The sequence below is a fragment of the Peromyscus maniculatus genome, chromosome 14 (assembly GCF_049852395.1).
Source record: "Peromyscus maniculatus bairdii isolate BWxNUB_F1_BW_parent chromosome 14, HU_Pman_BW_mat_3.1, whole genome shotgun sequence".
NCBI lineage: Eukaryota > Metazoa > Chordata > Mammalia > Rodentia > Cricetidae > Peromyscus > Peromyscus maniculatus.
Window position 1 is genome coordinate 42988216 of NC_134865.1, and position 19220 is coordinate 43007435.

Sequence of the window (19220 nt, forward strand, 5' to 3'; positions counted from 1 at the left end):
ATTGTATCCTCCTCTCAACCCCTAGAGGTGGACACTACTATTTTCCCCACTTACAATGAGAACAGCTGTGCATTTTATTAAATAATTCATAAAGGTGATACTGCCACTTAAAATCATTATGTCAGTATAATGAATGCTTTATTCCATGTCGGGTTATATGATGCCAATAAAGTGCTCTCTTTTCTTTTTACTCTCATCAGAGATTCAGTTGTGGAAATTCTTTTTGAACAAGATAATGAGGAGAAATCTGTTGCCACTTTAATATTGGATTCCCTTTTGCAGGTATTTATAAAGTTTCCCTTTGTTGTAATGGTCCTTCAAAGAAAAAAAATTAAGTGTTGTCTTCTGCATTTTTCCTTATCACATATTATTTATAAGAATAAGGTAATTTTCTAGTCTCTTTATTGTAATTTTTATAGAATACTGTTATCTTTTAAAAAATATTTTACTTGTTTTTTTTTTGTTTTGGTTTGGACCTATAACTCAGTATCTCGCTGGACTTTGGAAATTCTTCAGATTCTTCTGCCTCTTCGTCTCAAGTGCTAGGATTACAGGCATGCCCCTCCACACCTGGCTTACATTTTCCTACTTTAACTTTTCTGTGGAATTTTATAGTTAATGCTGCTAAGTATAGTGGCAGTTGAATGGCCAAGACAGTTGGATGAGGAATTCCAGGCCAGCCTGGTTTATATCAAGAATTCATGCTAGCATGGGTCACGTAGTAAGACCCTGTATCAAAAAAAAAACGTTTTTCTTAGTATTTTAAAAATATTCCTAGGGCCAGCAAGATAGCTCAGCAGATAAGGGTACTTGCCACCAAATCTGATGGCTTAAGTTCAACCCCAAGACACATGGTAGAACCCACACCTACAGGTTGTCCTCTGATTTCCACCTGCGTAGCATGGCCACACCAACACACACACACACACACACACACACACACATACACACACACGTAAAATACATGAATGTAAAAACCATGTGAAAAACATTTCTAGTTAATGAGTTTGACTTTGGCGCTGAGTGAGTGAGATATGGTATCCCAAACCAGGTAATGAGTTTGAACAAAGCAATTTTTTTCAAAGCAGATACCAGACTTGGACCTTGGGTAGCTTTTAGTTCCTCCAAATTCCGTTCTGTATGGTAGTGAATTTTCAAGTGCTTGAGGCACATATAGCTTTGTTGAGTGAGTTTGCCACTGTGGAACTTCCATCTGAAGTACCATCACTGTGGAAAGGTCCTGTCTGCCTCTCAGGCACCACTTCTTAAAGAACTGGATCATTCCTGAGTCTTGGAACTGATGAGGAAGCGCAGTTCTCACAGGGTCTGAGTGAGGATGATCTGGCACCCCCTGGGCTGCCAGGCTGATCTGACTGGCCAGCAGAGTTCACTTCTTTTCTCCTTTTGAAACACAGCCTCTGGAAGCTGTGCCAAGAATGTGACTTTTCAGTAGAGGAGAGGGTCCTCCAGTCAAGGGTACATGAGCAGCTGTGCTGTCCTGTGAGAACCTCCAAACAAGCTCTGAGAGTATGAGCTTCCCACCCAGCAACTGGCCTTAGGTGTGGTAGTAGAGACATAATACCTTGAAAAATTAGGTTTTGGGGGCTGGAGAGATGGCTCAGAGGTTAAGAGCACTGGCTGCTCTTCCAGAGGTCCGGAGTTCAATTCCCAGCAACCACATGGTGGCTCACAACCATCTGTAATGAGATCTGGTGCCCTCTTCTGGCCTGCAAGTCTACATGTAGACAGAACACTGTATACATAATAAATAAAAACCCTAAAAAAAAAAAAAAAAAAAAAATTAAAAAAAGAAATCAGGTAGCTTCCAAGCCAATAAACAAATTAAAAAAAAAAAATTAGGTTTTAAGCCAGGTATAGTGGCACACACCTATTATCCTAGTACTCTAAAGGTAGAGAAAGGAGGATTGCAAGTTCAAGGCTAACCTAGGATGTATGGTGAGTTCCTGGCTGTATATCTGTCTCAAAAAACAAACACGTTAACAGAGAGACAGAGAGGGGTGGTGGTCAAATGTTACATGCTTTCCTTACTTATATGAGAAAATTTAGTTGATGAGTGCACTCATGCTACTGCTCTGCGACTTGGAATTTACACTATTTTCAAGTCTAAAACTGTGGGCTAGCTGGATGTCGGAGTGAGTAAAGGCGCTTGCCGCCAAGCATGATAACCTGAGTTCAAGCCCTAGGACCTTCATAGTAGGACAGAGCCCACCCCTGCAAATTGTCCTCTAATCTCTGCACATACACTGCACTCATATGCTTGTATGTGTGCACGGGTGTGCATGCTCACACACACACACACACACAATTTAGAGACTAATGTAGAGGGTAATGCAGAGGCTGACTGTGGTAGGGCATACCTTTAATCCCAGCACTTGAATAGAGAAACATTACAGTCTCTTGTGTTAAAGCTACTGCTGCTGCTGCTATATACAGTGTCCATTTCTGGGTACTTAAACAGGATTTATCCAATTAAAAATAATTCTTTTCTTTTTCAATACCAGTGCCCAATAGACACCAGGAAGCAACTGGCAGAGAATTTGGTAGTCATAGGTGGCACATCTATGTTGCCAGGATTTCTCCACAGATTGCTTGCAGAAATACGGTATTTGGTAGAAAAACCAAAATACAAAAAGACACTTGGCACCAAGACCTTCCGGATTCATACTCCACCTGCAAAGGCTAATTGTGTGGCCTGGCTGGGAGGTAAGAACTTAGTCCTCGGTGTTATTATTAATAAATGCATCAAAGTAAATGATTCACTATTGAAAACTACCCATCTCGTAGGTAGAACTGTTAGCTGGGTCATGTGCCTGACTAGTGTCCCCTCACAGTTCACCTTTGGAAATAATGTTTGATGTTGGGAACACTTAGCCACAGATGATGCTGAAGATATATTTTCCACTGAGAAATAAACCCCACAGTCCAATTACTTAGGAGGCTGAGGCAGGAGGATCAAGAGTTTGAGGCAAGCCTGGGCTACATAATGAATTCCAAGCCAGTCTAAGCTGCAAAGTTAGACCTTCAAATGAACAAATATTTTCATAAAATGTGACTTTTCTCTAAATTATTTGAATTTTTAGAATTATATGCTTGTTTCTGTTGGCCTTTGCACTGTGATTTTTTTTTTTTTTTAAGTAAACTTCATCCTTAGGGAAGGTCATGATGTGGTGGCACACGCTTTTAATACCAACACTCTGGAGGTAGAAGCAGGTGGATCTCTTGTGAGTTTGAGGACAACATGGTCTACATAGTGAGCTCTAAGCCAGCCAGGGCTACATAGGAAAACCCTGTCTCAAATACTAAGTAAACTTCATCCATCTGAAGTCATCCCTCAGAATAGTGAAAGTGGTGACCATATTCTAGAGTGATGCTTGCTGTTACTTAGAACTCTTGTTTTAATGGGGGAAATGGGTTCTTTGCTTCATCCTTGCTCTGTAATGGAGCTCATTGAATGCTCTAGATGGTGTTACCGCTAGATAAGCAGGTAGTCTAATAACTACCTAGAGAAAAACAGTCGCATATGTACATTGTGTATTTTATGATAGAGCCGGTGTCGAGATCATACATTTAGAGAGAAAAACAAATGTTAGGATTTTTAAATGAATGCAATACTATTTCTTTTTCAGTATAAAATCTTAAGACTTTTGGGGTTGGAGAGATGGCTCAGTGGTTGAGAGCACTGGATGCCCTTCTAGAGGACCCATGTTCAATTCCCAGCACCCACATGGTAACCATCTGTAACTCCAGTTCTAGTGGATCTGGTACCTTCACACCATTGCACATAAAATAAAAAGTTAAATAAATTATATTAAATAGTATGAAAAAAATCTTAAGACTTTTCAATGATACCTCTTGGGTTTTGCAGTTTTATTCTACTTAAGTAAATGACATGTAGCCGAGTTGTGACAAAGAAAACCTAGGTCTTTCCTAAAGTTGAAAATCCTTCCACCTCATTCTATTCCACTTCCTTATAGATTTTGTAATTCCGTATTCACTGTAATCTGCAAAAGGTTATTTAAGTTACTTTCAACATAGGAGTTATGGTTGATCCTGTTATTCAAAATCCAGTGAACTGGAGAATGTGAGCTGCACTTCTGGATTTGCCGGTCCCTCTTTTCATAGAATGGATGTAAGCAGCTTACAGTTTTCTGATATATCATCTTAGCTATAAAAGTATTCTTGCTACACAGGCGCTGTTTTTGGAGCATTGCAAGATATACTTGGGAGCCGCTCCATTTCAAAGGAATATTATAATCAGACCGGCCGTATACCTGACTGGTGTTCTCTCAACAACCCACCTTTGGAAATGATGTTTGATCTTGGGAAGACGCAGCCACCACTGATGAAAAGAGCATTTTCCACCGAGAAATAAAACTTTGAATAAATTGAGCCTTGCTTTATTTCAAATACTTAATCAATTAGAAATAAATTGTACAAAGTATGTAGGATGCTTTACTATATATAGGTGACTTATGTAACAAAGCATTTCTGTATTTTCTTTTTGCATTAATATTTAATTGCTCTCACCTTGTCTCTTGTGTAGTATAGTAAAATAGTGGACGCCTGTGAGATATGTTGTATTTATATCAATAAAATAGAGTTAAGCTGTTTGCTCTGGAAGTTTATTGTGTAGTTCCGTTTCCTCCACAGCTCACATAATCTATCTTGAGCATTAGAAATATTTCTGATTTTACCATTTTAGCGATTGATCCAGTCCATGAATACCAGCCACTGCCAGTTGTTTCAGACTCTTTTCACTTTTCCTTTTTTTTTTTTTTTTTTTGAGACAGGGTTTCTCTGTGTAGCTTTGCGCCTTTCCTGGGACTCACTTGGTAGCCCAGGCTGGCCTCGAACTCAACAGAGATCCGCCTGGCTCTGCCTCCCGAGTGCTGGGATTAAAGGCATGCGCCACCACCGCCCGGCTTGCGCCATCACCGCCCGGCTCCTTTTTTTTAAATTATGCCTGTGGAGACCAGAGGCATCAAGTCCCCTGGAGCTGTGGTCACACTGAGTCACCTGATAGAAGTGCTGGGAACCGAACTTGGGTCCTCCAGAAGAGCATGTGCTCTTAGCCACCGAGCCATCTCTCCAGCCATAGTTTCAGATACCAGCATGGTCTATTGTTTAAAACCCTTTGTTTGACGATGTGCCCATGAGAGGTAGGGCTGCTTTTCCAGGCCTGTCTGATCCTTCAGACTGTTTGAGAGCAGGGCCACGCTTTCATTAAGCAGGGTATGGAAATGTGCACTTTCTGAATTTCATGTTCAAGAACATGTAATCTCTACATTTCTAAGAAATGTAGTTTGCACTTCTTCATAATTGCTTAATAAACATTTGTTGCAGAATATTTATTCGCACTGACACTCTGAGACTGCTAATAAAGTTTACCTTGAATCAGGGTGGAGTCTGCGATTGGCTGACTGGAATTAGCCATAGAGATTTTGGAGGACCCAGATAGGGGCCCCCAGGAAGATATAGGGAGGAGCTTAGAGAGATTTGAGGCCTTTTTCAATCTGGAAAGCATGAAGAGTTAGGGTCAGCTGATCATTCCTCTTCCTCTTTGGATCTGTGTGGGAGCCTGTTTTCAGGTTCCTCGTGGCTTTACCCAGCAGGTCCGAATAGAGGATGATCAGGACCACGGGCCTGAGTGCAGGTGTCTGAGATGGTCTGCACTTGGCTGTGCTGGGGGAGGAGGTCTTTTGCTCCACCCCTTGGCATCTCTATAAATACCCTGGGGCAGAGACAGGGCTCCTTGGAATAGGTTCCAGGCCCTTTCGAGGCTATCTTTTATTTTCTATCTGTTTTATCTCCACAATCTTAAATCTTTCTATTTAATATTTCCTGCTGCTCGCACTCAAGAAAACTCTGGGGAGCTGTGGGGTTGGTGGGTAAACACCCCACAGAATGGTACCATGAACAGGGACTAAAGAAAAAAAGGGGGGGGAGACTAAAGATAAAGTAATAGGGACTAAAGACAAAGGATAATAATAGTTTTATTACAGAGTTTTTGGCGAAAGTGGTCCTGCCAGTGGGAAGAAAGAACGTGTCCAGTGTTGGAATGGAATATGAAATATGAATGTTAAGGGCAGGGTTTTGGGGTTTTTTTGTTTGTTGGTTTGGTTTGGTTTGGTTTGGTTTGGTTTTTCGAGACACGGTTTCTCTGTGTAGCTTTGCGCCTTTCCTGGAACTCACTTGGTAGTCCAGGCTGGCCTCGAACGTGTGCACCACCACCGCCCGGCTAAGGGCAGGGGTTTTATCCTCGAGAGATAAGGGGGAAAAAATGGACTGGAAGGATGTCCGATGCTGCAGCACAAAAGTCTCTTCTATCAAAATTTCTATCTTGTATCTCTTAATTTCTATCTGAAAAATAAGTATAAGTTATAGTGTAATAATATAGTGTAGGAAAAACTTAGAAATGTAAGATCATGTAGGAAAAAATTTAAGGCAACTAGACAGAAAAACTTCAATTTTCTAACTTGGGGTCTATGAACACAAACTGGGAGGAAAATCTTTAAGTTTTACGGGTAGTAAAAAAAAAAAAAAAAGCTCTTCTCTGAGCTTATGGGGAAGAAAAAGTTGCCTATAGAAGCTTTTGACCTGGGGACAGCTGAAATGCTAAGTCCAAGCAGCAGGAGAAAGTGTTTTCTCCCTGAGGCAAAAATGCAGGTGTAAGAAGCCAAAAAGTTTAAAGTTGAAGTTTTGGGGAAAGTTGGTCTTTCTCTCTTTTGGGGGGAAAAAAATCTTTCTCTCAAACTAAAAAACTTGGAAAATTGGCGGGGGGAGGGGGGTGTCTCTCTAAAAGCCTTAATCTTTCTCAGAAGAACAAAAATAAGAATCACCTGTGACTAGCTCTAAGGGAAAACAACAAACCTCTTAAGAGAGCAAAGCCTCTCAAAGTTCTTGAAGCCAGAAAAATCCTCTCTGCAATGAGGGAGGCAGGGATGTCATTCCTAAAAACCTCTTCTAAGCTCTGTCTCTTCAAGCTAGTAAAAGACAGTGGGTCAGAGTACCCTGAGGGAAACGCTTGGGAGAGTAAGGGTGAAAAGCCATAAGGAGCCCAATAGGGCAGGAAACTTTACCTGGGAAAAGCAAAAAAAAAAAAGCCAAGCTTTTCAGTTACAGCTGAGCTGAGGCATAAAGGGTTTTGTTTCTGAGTGAAAGTTTTAGAATGAAAAGTTGCTCCTAATCCCCCTAAGGCAAAGATCTGCTGAAGCAATGCAAACTGTTAGCATTGTATCCTCTCTTCTGAGCAAAAACCCAGAGGCGACTGGCCAGCGTCTCTGAGTTGGAGTGCATTTCGGGGATACTAGGGTTCCTGCAGTTGTAAACTTCCTGGAGCACAGAGCTGCGGCAGGAAGGTGCAGGACCCAGGGGAAAACTGCTAATGAACAAAGTTAAAGCCGGTGGGAACAGCATAGTTATTCACTTTCCTACAAGTCCCGGGTTGATAGGTCCACAGCTGCAAAAAGAAATCTGAAAAAAGCTTTCCTATCAGAGAAAAAACCTTTCTGGGAAAGCAGTAAAGTCAGACTGCGTCTGCAGTTAGTCTGCAGAGTCAGAACGCTGTCTGGGGAAAGAGCCCAGCCAGGGCAGAATGGAAAACTATCCGGGAATAAAGCTTTCTTCTCTATCAGAGAAAGCATCTTTACCAGAGAAGCTTTGTTTCAACCACCAGTGAGGTGAGGGGGTAACATAAGAGGTGATTGCCTCTGGCATAAGCTCGGTCCTTGAGCACCCAGACAAAAAAATGCAACCCACTGGGGAATGGGCCTGATGCAAGCTTAGAGATGGCAAAAAAACCTCCCTTGCTAAGCTTGATTTATGAATACAAACCTCACAGACCCCGAAAACAGACAAAAAGCCCCTACCTTTAGTAGCAGGGAAATGTTTCTGGGGCAAAGGGGATAAACTGAGACCAAACTGGGAACTGTCTGGGAGAAAGACTCTCTGAAGAAACGAAGAAGGGACAGATTCCTCCCCAGAAAATGCATGACCTGAAAAAGCTGCTAGAATTTGAGGCAGATTTGGGGGTGTGGGGGGAGCCCCTATCTCCAAAGGCAGCAAGCAGAGGAACAGAGCAGCCTGAGCTATCTGAAGCTCTGCATCTGGGGGGAAAGGAGCAAGCAAAATGAAAACAAGATCAGTAGGAGAAAATCTCTCCCAAGGAGCTATGGAAAAGCTGTTGTAAATGCTTTTGTTTTTTACTGACTGGCTAAGGCAAACACAAGCCCCGAGGGAAGTTGGTAAAAGGAATGCCGGCCTCGAGGTGCACTAATGAGCAGGTGCAGTTCTGATTCCAGCGGTGTCTGATAAAGCAGAGACACCTGTGGAGGCCAGCTCTGAGAACAGAAATAATCTCCCGTAGTTGAAAACTTAAAACGCTTGATTCAAATCTCTTGTTGCAAAAGCAAAAACTTCGTAAGCAAGTCCAGTAAAAATACCAGAAGTTGCTGGGCAGTGGTGGCGCATGCCTTTAATCCCAGCACCTGGGAGGCAGAGGTAGGCGGATCTCTGTGAGTTCGAGGCCAGCCTGGTCTACAGAGTGAGTTCCAGGAAAGGTGCAAAGCTACACAGGGAAACCCTTAAAAAAAAAAAAAAAAAAAAAAAAAAAAAACCGAAAGGAAATATGGGAAATGAAGTCTGAAAGCTAGCTTGCAATAAAGGACTGATATAAGAGAAATGCATTCTGGGAAAGGTAGTTTTTCCACTAAAAATGGCAAAATTGCCCTGAAAGACCTTTGTCAGCTCGAAAATACGTTCATGGTAAACTTAAAATACAGCTTTTAAAAGAAAAAGGAGGAAAATCATCTCAGAGTTTGTTGAATGTCAGTTCCAATGAAAAATTGAAAGGATATGGAACTCGGAGATTCACCTTTTTTTGGCACCTTTGCGGAAAATACCTTATTTTCCCTAATAGCTGTGCAAAAATTTTTGCTAGGAGCTCTACAGTAAGTAGTTCAACGGAAATTTCCCTCTCATCCTGAAGTGATGAATTTGGGTAAAGGGACAGCCTCTAACTAGAAACCGTTTTGTCAACAAGCCACCTCAAAATTATTAAAACAAGGGAAAGCAGTTTATACACTGAACACTGTTTTAGATATGGAGAAACTTATGGGAAAATAAAGTTCTTTGCCTTTTGAACAAACAACCTGCAATGAGTAATTCCTTTGCAAATCTAATAAGGAGACAAGGAAAGAGGCATTCAAAAAGAAATTACTGCTTTATAGATGGGAACAAACTTCAGAAAATCTAGCTGTCTTAAAAAAAAAATAGTTGCTTCACCTGCAAGTTCCTTGTACGAAATCAACGCTAAATATCACAACTGCTAACAATAATAACATCAAGGGTTAAAGCTAATGAAGTGAAAATACTAAATCATGAAAATGCTCTTTCTTAGAGTAAGCTACTGAAGGATATGTTTTATGAAAGAACACCTATGTTCTTGACTCCTTGGAAAAGTAGCAGTTTTGGTGAAAATGTTGGGCTAATAAAAATCTATCAGAAACATTACCATTGTTAATGAACTCAAGGCAAATACAGCTTTAAAAAATTAAGAAGGGGGAAAATTGTATCAGAGTTTGATGATGAGTGTAAAAAGCAACTAAATCCATTTTCCTGATATTAAGGTTCTATCTTGCAGTCTAGGCATAGTAGGAGGATAAAGAGGCTTCCAGAGTGCTGAGGAGTTTGAGACAATTGTAACTAAGTTTCTGCAATGTTTTCAGACCTGTTGAAAGCTGCAGGTCTGGAACCCCACTCCAATTTAGACAACTATTTTCTCCTGTTGGGAAATTGTCTGTTGAAACAGAATATTCCTTACAAGATTTTTCTTCTTTCTTTTTGGGTTTGCAGTAAACTGAGATAGATCTTAATAGAGTTCTTATGAAAGGTCTGAAATGCATAGCAACAGAAATCGCTAAGTCCCAGAGTTAAGAGAGCCATTAAAGAATTACTCCTGTTCCAATCTGTCAAGAACTTCTAGACTATCAAAGCTGTCTGTAAGCTCTGAACTTTAGAAATGATGTGCGTACTTCCTGTCTAGTTAAGAGAATCTTTCTAATAGAGATGGTGATGATAATTAAGAGTAAGAAGTACAAAATTATTCTACCTTATTAGAAAATGTTAAATCTACTCTAAGTGTTAAATCTTTAGGTGTTTGCTAAGATATATGCTAATAGTAGCCCTATATAAGTTGATAAAATAGTTCTATAAAATGTGGTGGCGCACTCCTTTAATCCCAGCACTCGGGAGGCAGAGGCAGGTGGATCTTTGTGAGTTCGAGGCCAGCCTGGTCTATAGCGTGAGATCCAGGAAAGGCATAAAGCTACACAGAGAAACCCTGTCTGGGGCTGGGGGGGGGGGGAGGGGGGAAGAAAAAGAAAAAAAAAACAGAAGATGCTAGTTGTAAATGTAAGTTTAAATAAGAATATAGAATGAATATATATTTGCTAAAGTAGTTCTATAGTTTCCTTAAGAAGTATAAATAGGGGCTGGAGAGAGCACTGACTTAGAGGTCCTGAGTTCAATTCCCAGCAACCACATGGTGGCTCACAACCATCTGTAATGAGATCTGGTGCCCTCTTCTGGCCTGCAGTCACATATGCTGTATACATAATAAATAAATAAATCTTAAAAAAAAAAAGTATAAATAAGTAGATGTTAATGTTATGAGTTTGTAAAAAAAAGTATAAATATTGAGTGTTAATCTATTCGTAATGTACATGGTGAAAGAACCTGAGACACAGAAGGTAGTGTCCTAGTAGACTGCAAAGTAGGCAGTCTGAATGGTTTCAAAAGAATGGCAGACACCAGAACCAGTTTAAGGCATCCGCAGCTGAGATTCATGGAAAATCAACGCAACACAGAAAAACCTGAGCTAACAACAAAAACGGTGTGGTTTAGAATGTTACTGTAACTAAGAAGGTCTCTGGCTTAAGAATGAAAATTGCAGAGACGCTTGTTTGAACTAAAATTGTTAACTGCAAAAAATTTTGGTTGTAAAACGTCTGTTCATATTTGGAGTGATAGCCTAATACCAGAATTTACTTTCTTTGAACTTTTTGAAATTAAAAAATGAGATAAAACTACAAAAAGATTTTTGTTATGGATTTCTTCATATTTGGAAGGCTTGTACCAGAATTTATTATATGAATTTTGGGACTTGGGAAATGAAATGAACAATAGTGATTTCATTGCAATGGGACAACTTTGAGTTTACTTAATGACCTAGGAACTGTTTTCTGGAATTGAGTTAAAAATGGAACTGTTTAAATGAAGAAATTTATTGTTTCTACCTAGACTAAAGATGCAGTTTTGTGTATGCATATATGCTGGTGATTCATGAATTGTTCTGCGTTAAAAATGCAATTGTTAAGCCGGGCGGTGGTGGCGCACGTCTTTAATCCCAGCACTCGGGAGGCAGAGGCAGGCAGATCTCTGTGAGTTCGAGGCCAGCCTGGGCTACCAAGTGAGTTCCAGGAAAGGCGCAAAGCTACACAGAGAAACCCTGTCTCGAGAAAAAAAAAAAAAAGAAAAGAAAGAAAGAAAAAAGAAATTGTTTTGTGGAACAGTTTATGTAAAAATGGAATTACTTATGGAACTGGTTTTGTGTTACAAATGGAACTGTTTAAATGGAAAAGTTTGGGTTTTCTAACTAGGTTTGAGGTTGCTTAAAAAATTATAAAGAAAGGGGAGAGTTAATATTCCTTAGTCTATTTAATTTAAAAAAAAATTTTCTTGTTGTTTGAGTGGATTAATGTCATGTTTTGTTAGTAAGAAATGCAAATGGGGTATAATAAGACTACTTTTAAAATGCAAAGAGTTTTATTAAGAAACTGCTTTTGGATGTTTTGCTAAAAGTTTTCAAAGTGTTAATGATTAGATTGAGAATCTTGCTTTTCAATATGGGTTTTTAGGAATTGTATAAGTTTGGGTTCCTCTAACTAGGTTTGAGATTGTTTAAAAAATTATAAAGAAAAGGAGGAGTTATGAGTGAATTAAGGTTGAATGTATGTTTGCAGAAATTGTTAACCTAATGATATTAATGCACCCTGGTTTTGTGGAGTTAAGGAAATATTAAGTTTGATGTAAAAACATTAGAAGTTTTTCCTATGTTCTGTTAGCAAGAAAATTCAAATGATTCTATTAAGAGTTAAATTGTAAGACTGAGAAAATTGTTAATTATATATAGCACCATTTATGTTCATTCAAATGGTTCTGTTAAGAGTTTGCTTTGTGTTGTAAGATTGGGAGAATTGTGACTGTGTACAGCAATATTTATATTAACCCGTTAATGGTAATGATGAAGTTAAGGGATCCTTTAAGTTTGCAATTGCATTAAGAGTTTTTGGTTTAGAAAGGGCTTGATGCAGCTAAAGACTGTGTAGTCACCTTGGACCTAAACCAAAAGAGAAATGCCATCTTTATCATCCTCTACTCCCATACTGGGAGGTATAACAGCTATGGAGATTGCTGTAAGCCATTAATAACGAGTTATTTTTTATATATTAAGAAAGGCGGCCCTGTGGGAGCTCGTTTTCAGGTTCCTTGTGGCTTTACCCAGCAGGTCCCAATAGAGAGGATGATCAGGACCACGGGCCTGAGTGCAGGTGTCTGAGATGGTCTGCACTTGGCTGTGCTGGGGGGAGGTCTTTTGCTCCACCCCTTGGTGTCTCTATAAATACCCTGGGGCAGAGACAGTCGGGCTTGTTGGAATAGGTTCCAGGCCCTCTCCAGGCTGTTCTGTATTTTCTATCTGTTTATCTCCACAATCTAAGTCCTTCTATCTAATATTTCCTGCTGCTCCAACTCAAGAAAACTCTGGGGATCTGTGGGGTTGGTGGGTAAACCCCCGCATATCTATCAGGTTTTTACCCCAATATGACTCCCCAGTTTTTATTAAAAATAGAACAATACAGGTAAATGCTTCACATAGCCATAATGATACTAATCTTTGCTTTTGTGCTTTATATTTTAGCACAGGGTTGCTGTTGTTTTTCCAACTAATGGATTAATTCATTATTTAACTTTTTTTTTTTTTTTTTTTGGCTTTTCAAAACAGTATTTTTTGTGTAACAGCCCTGCCTGTCCTGGAATTTGCTCTATAGACCAGGCTGGCCTCAAACTCAGATCCACTTGCCTCTGCTTCCCAAGTACTGGGATTATTTATTTATTTATTTGGTTTTTCGAGACAGGGTTTCTCTGTGTAGCTTTGCACCTTTCCTGGATCTTGCTCTGTAGACCAGGCTGGCCTCGAACTCACAGAGATCCGCCTGCTTCTGCCTCCCAAATGCTGGGATTAAAGGCATGTGCCACCACAGCCCAGCTGGAATTAATTTTTGACCCTAGAAGAAAACCATGTAGGACTTTAACCTAAAGAACAGGCCATGTCAGATGCCAGCCAGCCACTGAGGAAGACATGTAGAAAATGAGGTAACAATCCACAAACTATGTGACAAAGCATAGATAAAAATTATGAGTTCATTTAAGTGTAAGAGCTAGTTAATTATAAGCCTGAGCTACAGGCCGAGCATTTATAAATTTAAAAAAAAAGTCATGTCAGCTGACTTCTGTACTAAACACTCAAGGCCGAAGCCCAGGGTGACATTAAGGTAAGACGTCCATAATTACAATTTAAGGAGTAATTAATCTGAATTTCATGTTCAGCTTGTAATGAAACTGGAGCCTCAGCTTGACCACAGTTTCCTCATCTGCTGTGTCCTAAAGGTGATGTCTGTCCCTGAGCACATTGTCTGTAACAGGCACTGTGACCTTGCCATCTGGAATGTCAGCGCCATAAGGACAAGGCTCCCATGTCTTTAGCTTCAAGCGTTCTAAGGATTGTCAGAAGTGGGTATATACCATTAATACTCAATTACATGAATTCTCCATTTCACCAACATCTTTTTGTAGGAAATATTTTTAAAACCTCAGTTGTATATGCTGGCACACTCCTGATCTTCAGAGGTAGGATCACCTGAGCTGAGGAGTTCAAGACCAACTTGGGTTGTATAGTGAGATTCTAGCACTGCCCCCATACCAAAAAAACCCTTCATTCTGCTTTCGTACTGACTTTGTCTTGTTGGATTTGGATTTTTTGTTTTTGTTTTTGTTTTTTCGAGACAGGGTTTCTCTGTGTAGCTTTGCGCCTTTCCTGGAACTCACTTGGTAGCCCAGGCTGGCCTCGAACTCACAGAGATCCGCCTGCCTCTGCCTCCCGAGTGCTGGGTTAAAGGCGGGCGCCACCACCGCCCGGCTTTTATTTTTTATTTTTTTATTTTTGCATTCAGATAAGATTTACATGCTTTAAACAGAAGGTAGAGAACACAAAAGGTAACACTTCACAAAGGGACCGTCAAAGGCACAGGTGCTGACCCTCCAGAATCAAGGCAGCTGCCTTAAAGGATCTCCCCTTCCACGTGGCCATGGCCTCAGTCAGGGATGGGGTGTGGGGAGGTAGTGTGGAAGGGCCTGCCTGAGTCACTGAATGGCTCTTTCATTATGGTGTTGGAAAGAGAGACTTATCAATGATGGCGCCACATAACTAGAAGACTAGGATTACCACAAAGAACGGGAAAACAGCCAGAGAAACAAGTCTTCAGACAAGTTTCAGCTGGACGTAATAGTATATGTATAACTCCAGCAATAGGGAAGCTGAGGCAGGAGGACCATGAGTTTGAGGCCAACCTGGGTAACACAGTGTGTCCGAGGCTAACTAGATATCCAGATGGCTATTCAGGTTTGACCTTCGGAGTTGTAATTCAGGCAGCTGGGAGACTGAGGCATGAGGATTGCCACAAGCCAAGCCTGAGCTATACAGAGAAATCCTAACTCTCAAAATAGAATTTCCTGCCAGGCATGGCGCAGCATGCCTCTATCCCAGCCGCTCAGGAGGCAGAGACAGGAGAGTCTGTGAGTTCAAGGACTGATCTACATACCGAATTCCAGGCCAGCCAGGGTGACACCGTGAGAGCCTGTCTCGATTTTCACCCACGCATATTTAAGAAGGAGAACTGGCCTATCAAGTGAGGAATGCTAAGCAAAAAGCTATAAGCTTGAGCCCACCAAGGGAGTATGGGGAGAAGACCTGTGGGCTGGGCATTTACTGTTTGGTTTAAAACTGGTCAGAAATAGTGCCCAGTTTATAACGAATACTGTACACAGCAGCCCAACAAGGCTATATAAAAAGTTTCTTCCGCAGAACCCCACTGCATGCCCTGAGGGGCCCGGGAAGTACTCTACTAGAATTTACAGAGGGGGGGGGGGGGGCTGTGCAAATTTAGCAAGAAAGTGAGCTCATCCGTGGGCACTCGCAAGTTAGGAGATAGGACAGAAAAGAAGGACTAAGGAGGCATCTGGAGTGCTGGAAGTTGGCGGGAGGTAGAGCCAGGATGAAGTGATCGTTTCTAGTGTTTCTGATAGGCCAATGGATTAGGCATGGCAATTAACTGTTAGGTTTGGTAAAGTGGCAATGATGGCATTTTAACGAGCAGGTTGATGACTGGTGAGGAGCATGAGAAGGACGTGAAAGCCTGGCTAGAGTTGGCTGGGAAAAGGAAAAGGTAGACCCGACACCGGAAAGTGGTGAGAGATCAAGCCCCGGAGCATTAACGGTCTGAATTTTTTTTGCCCCTCTCTTACAGAGCAAGCGGGTCACTGTCCAACCCAAAGCACCAAATACCCCTTTCTTGCCAACTGTGGTTTTGTCCCGCCTTTCAGCTGCCCATCGTTGAAACAAGGTCATCATCACAAATTACCCCACCCACTTTCTTTCTTCTTTTGAGTCTAAGCCCAGGCTGACTTCAATTTGGAGCGAGCGAGCGAGCCTCCCTTGTGCTGGGATTACGGGGTGAGCCACCACACCCGGCGCTGGGGGTGGACGGCTGGAGAGACCCGAGAGCCGAGAGCCGGGCGTGGTGACCACGGCCGGGCGGGGGACAGACACAGGCGCACTTCTCTAAGTGCGAGGCTAGCCTGGTCTACATAGAGCCTGTCTCAGAGGGACGGTGCGGAGGGGAAGGGTTGTTTTCGGTTTGCTTTAGGATAAAGAGCAGAATCTTCGCACGCTGAAGGGAAGGGCCGTGAAGAAATCCCACCGGTTTAGGGAGAGATTCCGCCGTCCGTCCGTCCGTCCGTCGGTCCGCAGCTCAGCCAGGCCGGCGGGCGGAGGAAGGAGCTGGACCCCGGGGAGTGGGGACCTGGCTCGCCCAGGAGTCTCGGGGGCTCGGGGTGCCTTTCTCAGGAGCCCACGCTGTCAGAGGGCAGGGAAGAAGCTACTTGGGCTTCTCTCACACATCGATCGGGCTGCCATGCTCACATCAGTTCCCTGGTGAGTCTCCGAGGGCAGCGCTGAAGGTTCCGCACTTCCCCAGAAATGCTGCGCGCTGCCGGTGCACATCGGACCGCGGGGAAGACAGCGATCGGAAAGGGCGCGGGGATCTCCCTGCCTTGACCGGAGGAGAGCCGGAGTGACTGGGGAACCGCTGCAAATCAGGAAGTTAGTTCTTTCCGTGCCCTGCGGCACTTACGACTGTTTTGACACCAGATCTCTTGTGTTTCGAAAAATCGGGGCCTACAGTTTTATTAGGAAAAAAGAAACTTCCTGCTACCAGCAGCTATGAAAGCTAGCACAGAAAAAGCAGTCTTAAAAATGTCTTAAGTTTCTGCTTGTGGTTTAACCCCGAGCCGTAGGCGTGAACCTGGGCTCTGGAGTGCGCAAGCGCAGTTTGCGAACCGTACTGCGGCAGAGACGATGAATATTGAAAGCATTTTAATTAGCCGTGTTTAGGAATCCAACCTAGTTAAAAGTGTTCTCTAATGACCCGCGAATATTTGAGAGTAAATTGAGCTGCTGCTTACTCAGACAAAAAGAGACCACCGCCCAACGTGGGGCTCGAACCCACGACCCTGGGATTAAGAGTCCCATGCTCTACCGACTGAGCTAGCCGGGCAGATGGAAATTGGCTCTCTTTTTCTCCCCTTTGAGAAGTGTTCAGAGACATTTGCTTTTTTAGTTATTCACTATTTTGTTTCTAAAAAGAAAATATGACCAATAGATTGATAATAAACTAATATGAAAGGATTATACTCTTAAAGGTAAGAGTGCAAATTCTCGCAGAGGAAAAAAAGGATAAAAAAAAAAAAACAGCAAAAAACCGGAATAGAAGAGAGGAGAAGGGAAGCTGTTAAATTCTAAGAGTAAATGAGAAGACGTTCCTAATCTCATTATGACACGCCAAGAAGATGAAATAGTCGTCTATGGAAGTATACACATTCTGAGCTACTGGTGAATTTCTCTAGGTAAGGAATGTGCACATTTCTGTGATGAGTGCGTCTGTATGTGGCTGGTGGCTAATCCTATTTCTCAGAATTGCAAGTTAACGCCTAATTGAAAAACAAAAACAAAAGTGGGTAAACTTAAATTAAGGAGTGCCCAAATAGTCTTTCTTTCTTTCTTTTTTTAAGCTGTCATAAACGTGGGACTAACAATCCCTATTACTATATCCATAAAACACACAAATAACATATAGGACAAGGTTCCTGAGCTAATTTAAAAATTAAGATGTGCCTTAATAGATTTAGTTTTCCCAAAGATGCAATATATATATTTATTTATTTATATATGGGTATTTTGTCTGCATTTACATCTGCGCACCAGGAGAGGGCACCAGAACGCATACATCTTCAGTTACTGATGGTTAAAAAACAGCTTGGTCTAAATGTAAATTTCAGGCCAGCCAGGGTTGCACATTGAGACCCTGTTTCAAAAGAAAAATTACTACTTTAATGATAATTTATATGACATATAACATTAACTATTTTGATAAATGTTAGTGGTTATTATAAAAACCATCATTATTGTGATTTGTTAAAATCATATTAAATATCTACTCCTTACAAAGTACTGTTAGGTACTCGGCCTCAAAAGTTCATCAGTCTCTAAAAAAAAAGTATAAATGCTTACCAATTCCATATGTAGTACTTCTAGAAGTAATTTCACATAACTTTGAAAAACAAACCCATTTAGTTCTTGTGAGGAACCAGGCAAACACTCAAGGACCTAAGATTTCAGGTCATCGCCTTTCTCTAAGATACAAGGTTAATTAACAAACAATCAGGCTTCCAAGCGGGTTCGTCAGCAGGCAGAGGCCCCAAATTCTCAGTTGCCAATGCCTTAGGCCCCCAGATACCATGGATTGCACAGAAGTAGTGAGTGAAGGGAAAGTTCAGCCACATACTTGAAATCTGTAGTACTTACTTACAGCTTATCTTCAAGGGGAGCCCTCCTGTGAGTATAGCTTTTTCCAGATTTTCTCTGTGTAACAGCCTGGCTGTCCTGGAACTGCTCCTGTAGATCAGGCTGGCCTCAAACTCACAGATCCGCCTGCCTCTGCCTCCCCAGTGCTGGGATTAAGAGTGTGTGCTCTACCACTGCCTGGCTGGCTTGTTGGGTTGTTGTTTTTTAGTAGGGTCTTACCAAGCAGTTCTGGCTATGTAGACTAGGTTGGCCCTTTTCGCTTTTCTTAAACACTTTATTGTCCACCGTGTTCTAAATTAGGATCCTTCATGAAAGAATTGGAACTAGAATGCTTTTTTTTTTTTTTTTTTTTTTTTTTTTTTGGTTTTTCGAGACAGGGTTTCTCTGTGTAGCTTTGCGCCTTTCCTGGGACTCACTTGGTAGTCCAGGCTGGCCTCGAACTCACAGAGATCCACCTGGCTCTGCCTACCAGGTGCTGGGATTAAAGATGTGTGCCACCACCGCCCCGCTAGAATGCTTTTTTTATCATTGTTGCTTTTCACCGGCTAGAATGCTTTTTTATCATTGTTGCTTTTCACCCTTTTTATTTTGGACAAAATTTTGTTATATAGTCTAGGCTAGCCTGAAACTCAAGAGATCTTCATGCCTCAACCTCCCAAATTCTGAGATTATAGATCATGCCACCACACTAAACTGCAATTAGAACGCTTTAATCAGAATTAGAACAAAGCCGAGCTGTTATTCACAATGTTTTGTTAACCAGAAGAGCAACTGGATTTCCTCGGTTCCCTTACGTTCTGCGTCCAGTTATCCAACACACCCTACATACCTGAAGTCTTTTCCAGTATTTCATGTCTATTGCTCCTACTCTAGTTCAATGACTCTTCAGTACTAATTGTCCACAAAGCTACAATAGCTTTCCAGTTGTGCCTGCCTTTATCCT

General features: G+C 41.6%; 1 protein-coding gene and 1 non-coding gene across 2 annotated transcripts in view; one reads left to right on the top strand and one right to left on the bottom strand.

Annotated features, from left to right (window-relative positions):
• The window catches only part of Actr10 (actin related protein 10), a 44080-nt gene extending 39449 nt beyond the window's left edge, over nucleotides 1-4631 (top strand). Inside the window, exons 12-14 of the mRNA XM_006990711.4 lie at nucleotides 201-282; nucleotides 2523-2724; nucleotides 4212-4631. Of these exons, the coding sequence (XP_006990773.1) occupies nucleotides 201-282; nucleotides 2523-2724; nucleotides 4212-4393 (466 nt within the window). The 3' untranslated portion in view covers nucleotides 4394-4631. The remainder of the gene's footprint in view (nucleotides 1-200; nucleotides 283-2522; nucleotides 2725-4211) is intronic.
• Nucleotides 4632-16897: 12266 nt separating this feature from the next.
• Nucleotides 16898-16970, bottom strand: Trnak-cuu (transfer RNA lysine (anticodon CUU)). Its single transcript has one exon. It is a non-coding gene; the product is annotated as a tRNA-Lys (tRNA).
• Nucleotides 16971-19220: the final 2250 nt, after the last annotated feature.